The sequence below is a fragment of the Arachis ipaensis genome, chromosome B05, assembly GCF_000816755.2.
Source record: "Arachis ipaensis cultivar K30076 chromosome B05, Araip1.1, whole genome shotgun sequence".
NCBI lineage: Eukaryota > Viridiplantae > Streptophyta > Magnoliopsida > Fabales > Fabaceae > Arachis > Arachis ipaensis.
In genome coordinates, this window is record NC_029789.2 from 7,403,971 (window position 1) to 7,414,361 (window position 10,391).

At 33.6% G+C, this 10,391-nt stretch overlaps 1 protein-coding gene across 1 annotated transcript; it reads right to left on the bottom strand.

Moving 5' to 3' along the window:
• Nucleotides 8,827–9,977, bottom strand: LOC107642741 (transcription factor MYB44; the record flags this gene model as incomplete). Its single annotated transcript, XM_016346203.2, is given in 1 exon segment — nucleotides 8,827–9,977. A coding segment is annotated over 1 exon segment (850 nt), but the record flags the coding sequence as incomplete, so codon positions are not given.

The window sequence follows — 10,391 nt, forward strand, 5'->3', positions numbered from 1 at the left end:
AATACAGAGTAAAGAGGCCTCTATATGGTCTTCATTGAAGATGACTACTAATTTTAAGGGAGGTAAATCCCAAAACAAAAAACCTTTTTCTAGTTCTAAATTTTTCCTCGCCAAAAAATCAATACTTCTATTAGCCTCTCTATAAATATGAACAAAAAGAATTGCTTGCAATCATTCTTTTTTAGTGTAAAAATACTTTTGACTAGAGAATTGGGGTGACTTTCCAGATTTTTATTACTGTTCAGGAGTTTTATTATGGCCGTTGAGTCACATTCTATCACAACCTTCCTTATGCCCATAGTCCACGCCATTTTCTGACCCTCTGCAACTCTCCAGAACTCTGTCGTATACACTGTGCAGGTTCTGATGTTGTACGTGAAACTAGCCACTCATCTTCCTTCTCTGTTTCTCAGCAAACCGCCGCACCCCGCTCTACCGGGATTCCTTGCAGCGTCTCATCTGAATTGAATTTCATCCACCCATTCGTTGGTAATTCCCACTTGAAGTTGATCTCCTGCCTCACTTTTGCGCTCTTTATCAGAAAACTCATTTTCATAGCTTGTTTAATTTCCTAAATTTGATTTCTAATTTCTGTATGTAGTTGATTTGATCTTTTGTAATTATTTTCATGAGCTTTTTTATTTCTCCAATACCATAGTCTCCAACAAGTAACAATATATAGATCCTTCCATTCCATATCTCTGTTCTTCCCTTATTCTTGAGTTAGGTTAACTTCTATAAAATCTTTTCCATTCAAGGTTGAAGAAGGTTTGTAATTTAGGTGTTTTAAAAAATTGGACCCAAATCGTTGAGGCTCTCGGGCAATCTCTGAAAACACGCAAACAACCTCCCTGGATTCTTTGGAAGTAGTTATAATCTCCATTTCTCCCAATAATTCTAGCCTTCCTTTCATTAGTTAAAATTCTTCTGTGTATTGTGGTCCACATGAAAACTTTGGCTCTTTGCGGACCTTTTCAGTCCCAAATTAGGCTCCATATAGTTCTATTCGGCTTCGACCATTTGTCTAAGGTCTTGTATAGTGATGCAATTGAAAACTTCACATCTTCCGTGTGCTTTCAGCCTCTTTTATCATTATCGCCATCCAAACGTGGGAGTCATAGCTAAAATTTTCTGGACAGTTGTATTAGGCAAGCTGACTTTGAGTTGTTCTCTGTTCCATTCTCCTAAAGTGTTGATCCAATCTTTCACCTTTCTGTGGGTTGTCAACATTCTGGTTCAAGGTTTGGTCTTTGAGTAATCCTTCTGCACTCATCCAATCGTTATTCCAAAAGTTGGTTACCTTCGAGTTTTCTATAAATTATGTGGAATTCTCTTGAAAAATATGTCATAATTTGACAAGTTTCTTCCAAAGATTTGAGTCCGAATTTCTTACTGTTGTGCTGCTACCAATTTGATTCCTTCTACAATACTTATGTTTTAGGACCTTTACCCATAGATTGTTAGATTCTTGTTTCATTTGCCATAAAATTTTAATTAGGAAAGTATCGTTCATTTTTGAGAGCTTCCTAATTCCCATTCCCTCTTAATGTTTCGGAAGGCAAAGCATTTTTGAGTTGATCAAATGCATTTTCTTTTGATCGACCTCTTCTCCCTATATAAATTATCTTTGAAATTTCTGAATTTCTTGACAAATATCATTTGACACTATCATGTTGCATGTGATAGTTTAAGGCCGAACTGATGGTGGCTTGAGCTAGGATCAGCCTTCCTGCAAGGAAAAGGCACTTACTCTTCCAGCCTTTTAGTTTACTATTGACTCTTTTTACAATATCTTTAAAGTTTTTTTTTTGTCTCTTCTATTGTTCGTTATGATAGCTCACAAATATCTATACAAGTCCTTCTGCTCCTTAAATTTTGCAGTCTCCAATATTTTCTTTTTGATGTCTCTAATATTTTTTTCTTATGTTTTTGAAAAAAACTATAGAAAACTTTTTCGCACTAATTTTTGATGTCTCCAATATTTTCTTTTTGATGTCTCTAAATTATATAAGGACTAGTTTGACTAATTTTTAAAATTTGAGGGATGAAAATGACTTACGTCTAGACTTTCAAGAACTATTTTGATTAATAAAAATTTTTTTTATATGTCAAGTGACACATAGCATGCCACGTGTCACTGACCTGTCACGTGGCGTGCCACGTGTTACTGACCTGCCACGTGGCACTTAACGTGATACGTCATCATCCAATTGACGGAAGGACTAATTTGACTAACAGTTTATCTTTCAGGGACTAATTTGATTAAAAAAATCATTCGGGGACGAAAATGAAGATCGCGTGATCTTTCAAGAACGAATTTAAACATTAACCCGCAAAACTTATCTAAAACTTCTTTAATTCTTGTCATTTGAGTCTATATGACTTCAACGAATAACAAAATATTATCAACAAAGTTAATTACTACTTTATACATGTACTAGCATTTTGTTAGATGCATTTTTTTTCTATTTCCTTAAAATTGACTAATTTTATCATTTTTAAAATTTTATATATTCAAATTAAAATAATCATATATTACCTATCTATAAACAATAACAATATGAAAATGATTTAATTATATAATGAACATATACATCACTTATCTACAAATAATATAATCCATAAAATAGTTATTACAATAATATTTTATCTTCTTCTATATAACTCAAAGTCATAAAAATAAATAAATAAAAAATACGATTGTTTACAAAAAATGAGCCATATTTAAAAGTCATATTTTTTTCTTTGTTTAGGGACCTTTTTTTTTAAGTGGTAAGCCAAAGTACGGATCTATATTTAAAGAATCTTTTTTATGCCTACAAAAAGTGTAAAGAAGAAAAATAATTATGTCTCTTTTTTGGTGATTATAGATCAAACTAAAAGTAAAAACGTTAAGATAAACCTAAAGTAATTTCTGAATTTATACCAAGTAAAAATCTTTAGCAATTCCTCATACATCTCCTTATCAATAAATTCTTGAGCCTTGAAGAACTACAAAATTTAGAAATTAATAAAATATACCATATGCCAATACAAATTTCATTATATTTGAACGAAAAGTTAACAATAAAAAATATAAAACTTGCAAAATTGAAATTTTATATAAAATTATTTTGATTCTAATATAAAATCTAAAAAATATTAAAACATTCAAATTTTTAATAATAAAAAAGCGATTTAACAGACTCAAAAAATAAAAATCAACAATAATGCACCGAAAATTTTCATGTGATTATCTTTAATTAGACAAGAGGATTATGTAAAAGAATGGAGTTGACTGATTTAAAATTCGAAATTTGAATCCAAATCTTGGCAGGCTCAATTAATATATGACGAATGTATCGTTGACACATGTCATTCATGTTGCGATAAAGTTTGTTTATCTGTCAACTGTACAATAGTCACCTAACACACAAACCAATTAGTTTCTTCGACTGAGTCTAAGACAATTCACAACTTGATTGTTTGAGTAGTGTTCCTTCTACCATCATTCCGATATCATTTCAATTCAAGTTACATATTAATGTCTTGAAATTCTTACTTCATTTCTTCATTTTTCATTCAAGTTTGATCTGTATATCACGTAAATAAATTAGTCTTGGTTTTTTAGAATTTTGTATGAGATATGATCTGATCACCATAATTCGGCTATTACAATTTATAATTTAGACATTAAGCTAAGAAAATATTAAAATTTTCATGACTCATAAACAATCACTATTAATATTATTGTGCATAAATCAACTATTATACTTATAACGTCAGTCATAAAAAAAAATTAAAATAGACGTTAGGACTCTCCAAATAACCACCACATTATTTATACTCACTAATATTTTGATAACTAAAATTATTCAAAAAAGATCATTGATCTATATAAGGTAAAACTAGATAAAGAAAAAACATATCTAAAAATCTAATACTCACTTAAGTTATTCTTATTCATTTATTTAAATTATTACTGATTTGAGTATCGGAATACCTTTTATAAATATCCGACCTATCTAGTTGTTATATCGAAAATAATGTTTTCGATAAAGATATTATTGAATTCTTTGACAAGCCAATGTTCGACAAGAATATGCTTCGATCATTTCCAAGTGCCAAATAATATTTCGATCAACCTCTAGGTACATGTTAGAATTAACTTTGGATTGGAGCCAATGAGGTACTCTGTGAGGTACTCTCTATTAATCAATTGACACAAATGTAGAAATCGAAGAGGCAGACTTGATAGTAGACCAGGAGAACGTAGGATATAATGAGGAGAATGTATTTAACAATCCAGAAAGGAAAGAAAATATCCCTTATCTCGTTCGACGAGATCAAAATGCTAATGCAGTTTTAAATAGACTTCACACATCGTGGATATCATTACCACGTGACAAGGATTGTCGAGGATATCCTCAATGGAATGGGTATTAACGTGGGTCTCATGCATCATCGACCATATTTTGTTTCTGTTTTTCCTTCTGCAGTGTAAATGACAGAAGTGCCAATGGGTGTAAAAAATCCCAAAATAATTACAAAATTTGCAGGAGAGGCTGGAGAGTCAAATGTCGAGCATATAGCTCGCTATATGGTTAGGAAATTTGTCAGATTATGAAAACCTGAGAATGAAATTTTTTCACTTGGTTTTCAAATCTGAGACCCAGTATGATTTTAACGTGGGCACAATTGGAAAATACTTTTCATGCTCAATTTTATAGAGTAGAATTGAATGTTTCGTTGACAGATTTGCTTGCAATAGAACGAGATGATGGAGAATTGATAGATGACTATGTAATTCGATTAAAAAATGCTCGCAATCGATGTTATGTGTCGGTCTCTGAAAGCGAGATCGTCAAAATAGCCGTCAAAGGTCTTGACTTGTATATGCGTCGAAAATTACTCAATATGCATATTCCTGATTTAGTCTATTTGGCTGAGAAAGTTCGACAAGTTGAAAAAATAAAAGAAGAAAAGAAGAAAGAAAGAGAAATAGTTGAATATGAGTTTGTCGAAAATAATATTCAATGATGATAAGTATTTTGCTTTTGTCCATCTAACCAAAAAAAAAATATATATCATCCTAAAAAATAATATTTTCGACAAGATATTGTTGAATTCTTTGACAAGTTAATGTTCGATAAATTCGAACTTTATCAAGTTATAGGTGCATACTGGAATACTTTGGAAGGAGTTGTGTACCCTGTTAAGATATGTACAAGTATGTCTGTGAAAAGAAGTTCTTGAGAAGCGGTTATTGGTAGTTGTTAGATATAACTGTGGAAAAGAGAAAAAAAAAATTTATTCAACTTTGAAACTCTATAAAATTGATCAAATTTTAGATGAGAAAAAGCTTCTCTGTTCACTTTAGAAATTGTGAAGTTGTAAATTTGAAAAAAAAAATTGATTATGATATTTTCGAATCATCAAATATGACAACTTTCTGACTACAATGATCCGAGAAGAAAAAGGAAAATTACCATGATTTGGGTAATATGTTGTCATAAAAAAAATTCGATGAGGTATCAAAAATGAATACGGCTGAATATATTCAACAAAATGTCGAAGATCCAATAGTTCGACAAACAGCCACTTTGCCTCAAGATGTCGAAAACAAATGCTTGGGGCATTTCTTATATGGAAGATAATTTTTCTTCGATAGATTGAAAATAGAAAGCATCGTTGAAATATGGGATATCTTTATCCATTTTATTATCCTTGACTCTTCAAGAATGACACAATGTTTCACTAATATTTTGTCATGTACTACGTGAAAATATTTGTGAAAATTTATACAATATATAGAGTTGATCAAACAATTATTTGGGGTCAGTTTTGAATTGGTCAAGCCATCGAAGACCAATTTCAATAAAGAAGAGTAAACTAGACACTTAGACTCAATTTTTTTAGATTCCACAGGATAATTATTCACCTTCGTTTCGTCGATCCCATGATCCCATGCTATTGGGGTTGGATGGATCAAGAATTGGCAAGAGTTTGGTGAATAAGATAACAAGAGAACAAGCTCGATCTAGTTATTTTTTATCGAGGCCGTAGAAAGGGATACCATTTTTCAAGATCAAATTGGTGGTAACCAAAGTGGTGTTCCTTCTACTTCGACCGATCGTGGTAAAGCAGTTGAAACTCCATTCCTAAAAATGGATTAACTATGTCGAGGAAAATTTTGAGGAAGAAGATGAAGAGATTACTGGTCCCATCGTTGAAAATATTGAATAATAGTAAGTATTTATACTTTCTTCCTTCTAGTCGAAAAAATAAATACTTAGGGAGCATTTGTTATATCGAAAATAATATTTTCGATAAAGATATTATTGAATTCTTTGACAAGCCAATGTTCGACAAGAATAGGTTTCGATCATTCCCAAGTGCCAAATAATATTTTGATCAACCTCCAAGTATATGTTAGAATTAACTTTGGATTGGAGCCAATGAGGTATTCCGTTGGGTACTCTCTATTAATCGATTGACGCAAATGTGAAAATCGAAGAGGCAGACTTGATGGAAGTCAGCTGATCAAGGAAGAGGTTAATGGTATCGAAGATAGTAGGCAGAAAACCGAATCGAAGGCAAAAGTTTCAATTTCTAAAGCAATTTGTTAGTTGAAAAGAGAAGTGAAGATTAACTACACAGAATTCATCGATGATGGTTAATCGATGAAGGAGAGGATTTTGATCGACTAAGACTCGTCAAGAAAGAGTGAAGCAATCGAAGAAGTGAAAAAGTTAATAAGTGAAGATGGTTAGTGAACAGTTATTCAAAGATTAACGCACATTAAAGTTATATCTGAATTTGATTGAAGACTTCTATAAATACGTGAAAGATCGAAGGAATAAAGGTTGGAATCTTTTCAGAGAAAACACTCACACTCACTCACATCCTCAGCGACTTTCTGAGTCAGTCAAAAGTCTTTTTCTTTTAAGGGTTCCTTCCATGTCTTTACTTTTCATTTAAATTTCCTGTCACTTTATTTCCATACAATTTATCTTCTTTGCAATGTCATTTCAATTCCTTTAAATTCAGCAACTTTTACCCTTTTCAGTCTTTACCTTTTAATTTTCCTTTTACTTTCCCAAACACTTTTCCTTTCTACAATTTCATTTCCCTTTTTATTCAAGTCATTTAAATTTTATTGTTCATTTCGAATTTCTGCAAAGCTTGGTTTCTTCTTTTTCGTCATTGTCAAAGACATGAATTTTGATGCAAATAAAACTGGTACTCACAAAAAGGAGTAGGTTTCGCTCCTAGACCACTAGATATGAACCACTCTCGATTTTGTTAAAAATCAACAAAACACTAGTATTCTTTAAACTCCAATGTATATCTTATTGCGAAAATGATAAAACAGCATCTTTCCTTAAAACGACGAGATAAACCTCGAACAATTCCTATTTATAAGAACAAGTTGTACCGTTGTTTTTGACATGTGTTTTTTTCAAATTTTATTTAATATAATTGTTTAGTTGAAATCCCATGAAAAAATTAGTTATGTTTTTAGATTTTAGAAGTTGAATAAAAAATTAAAATTAAAAAACTGCATTTCAATTTAAAGAAAAAATATCAAAATACAAACAAAACACATTCCATATGATGCATATTAAACATCATTGTTAAATTACAAAACAATTATGTTAGTTGTATATCAAAATTAACTAATAGTAAAAAGTACACATTAAAATTTAAAATACAAAATACACAATAAAAATAAATTAAATTACTTATATCTTTATATACAAATATATTAAATCAGCATTTAACCTTTTTATTACATAAATAACTAACACGCCTTAAAAGGTTAAAATTAGTATTTCGCCACGTTTATCTGCGTTGTATTTCACATCGCGGATAGTTAACTGTTAATGAATCACGTTAAAAACATTGCTAAGCAAAGTTAACTGCGAGGTTCTTTTCAATCCTACGCGTAAAACTTAGTATTTCCCCAACTGTCAAGCGAATCCTTATAAACTACTTCCTAGAAATACAGGTCAAAGAAGGACGGCGTATAAGCTTTTGTTACAAGCTATCCATATTTGTTTTCACATGCCTTAATTTGTTTCTTGACCTATTATTCTAAAAATAAATAAAATATGCAAGTGGTTAGAACAAAATGCTCCTCATATAGTAGGACAGTGTTTGAATTAAGCCTGGATTTATAGGCCCAGCTTCTACATTCTTTGAAAACTATAACAAATTAAATGTCTTGTCTCATCATTTGTTACTTGAAGGTCCCCATTTTGTTCATAACCCATTAACCCTTCTATGACTTCTAACCAATACGTATGCATCTAACTGTTACCATAAGCTTTTGTAGCCCAACACTTAAATACTTCGTAGTTGTATTTAAATTGAAATCTCTCTCCTTCTACCTGTCCATGTAATTACTACCATCTTCTCTGACCTTATATATTGGATGTTGACCGAAGAAAATAAATAAATAAATAACTGCCCAAAAGATATTTAATTTTGGACCACAACAGATAATCTGAGATCCCCTAAAACTGTATTTGTTGATATACATAGAGTTTATCTTTAGACTTTAGCCAACCTAACTTAAACTACCAGTTATTCTGAGTCTTTGCAAAGTTATCTGAGTTCCATATTATATCCTTTCTGTTACCTAGATGCGCTTTGCACATTAAACTGAAAGAAAGATCATTGATCAGGTTATACTCCCTTCCACTAATTCAACTACTAATATCATAAAATTTGGATTAGATGCACAAATAAGAGAAGAAACTTATCTCATCATAGTTGAAAATAATTTTATTCTATTTTTGTTTTTTCAACTAGGCCTGGAGTACAGGACCAAGAGACGGTAAAAAAAAAAAAAAAGAACAGTTGTAGAATTTTCAGATTTTTCGTCCGGTTACATCTGAAACCTCTTTAGGTTTTTACTCTGCTAATGAATTTCTCACTCCCCCTCACATCCATCCATCCATCTCCATCCATCTCGATGCGAAGTTCTCTCTGTACATTAACTAACCATTAACCAAAATTATTGCCTAGAAAACAAGATTAAAAGAAAACAGGGGATAAACACGAAGGTTCAATTTTCCCTTTCCTTTCTTTTTTTCCCCCCTCCCTCTGCATCTGCATCTCCATTTTTCCCAAGTCAAGATATTTACGAATCGATCCTGCTAATCCCAATTCGCTTAACGGAAGCGTTCCTAAAGCCACCATCAGCAGCCTGAAAACACATCCCATTATTGTTACTTTGCTGCTCTAATCCAGCCATATAACTCCTCACTTCCTTCCTTATCATATCTTGCATCACCGCCAAAAGCTCAGCACTAAAGTTGAACGGAGCCGCTCCATTATTCTGCTTCGGCACCGCAGCCACAGCCGATGGATCGCGAATTTGCTGTAACGGCTGTGCAGCCAACGGAGCAGTACCTGGAGCTGTGGCAGTTACCGCTGGAACGGCCGCCACCGTCGCGGATACAGCAGCCGACATTATTGGCAACAGAGGTATGGCAGTCAACGGCGGCGCCGAGTGAGGCGACGGTTCGTTGCCACGATTCGAGACTTCCGAATTAGAGTCAACCCCGGGGAGGGAAAGGGACAATGAAGTGGGAGGGTCATAGGAAGACGACGTCGTTTCTACCGGCGGTACGACACCGCCGGCTCTAGGCACAGGTCGGAAAACGTGCGATGTGGAGGCAGCGGGGACGCTTGACTCGCTCACATCGGATCCGGAGGGGCTTCCGGGTGTGGGAGGGTTCATGTAGAGGCCCGTTGATACGGGTACGGCGGCGCCGGCGCTGACGGAGCGTTTGAGTGGCTGAGCAAAGTGAGGGTCGTCGATGGGGCCCATGGAGGCGCACTTGCGTTTGAGGGTGGAGTTCCAGTGGTTCTTAATGGCGTTGTCGGTTCTGCCGGAGAGGAGTCGGGCTATAGTGGCCCACTTGTTGCCGAACCGAGCGTGAGCTCTGATTATGGTATCGTCCTCTTCGGGGGTGAAGGCCCGATGCCTTCCAGGGAAGCGGTTGGCTTGGGATTTGGGATACAGCTGTCATCGCACACGCGTCACTCTTCAGCCGCTCCCATTTACACAAGTCACCTCTCTTTGCTTTCTTTTCTTCCCTCTCAATTTTATCCTTTCGTTATTACCTTTTTTTTTTTTTTTCAAATAAAGATGAAGAATATCACTTATGTACACCTAAAATATTTTCCCATGCACCAGCGCGTCTCTTACACATACATAACGCTCCACTCCATTATGGCACCCCAAATTTTAAACTTACCTATCCTTTCCTTATTAATAGTACTCTTTTAATAGGTAAAGGAGACCCTGTTATGAGTCACACGTACTAATATTAATATTACTATTTACTGTTATAGTGATTGGATGGTGTTAATTTTTTAGTTAAAAAGAAATGATTAAT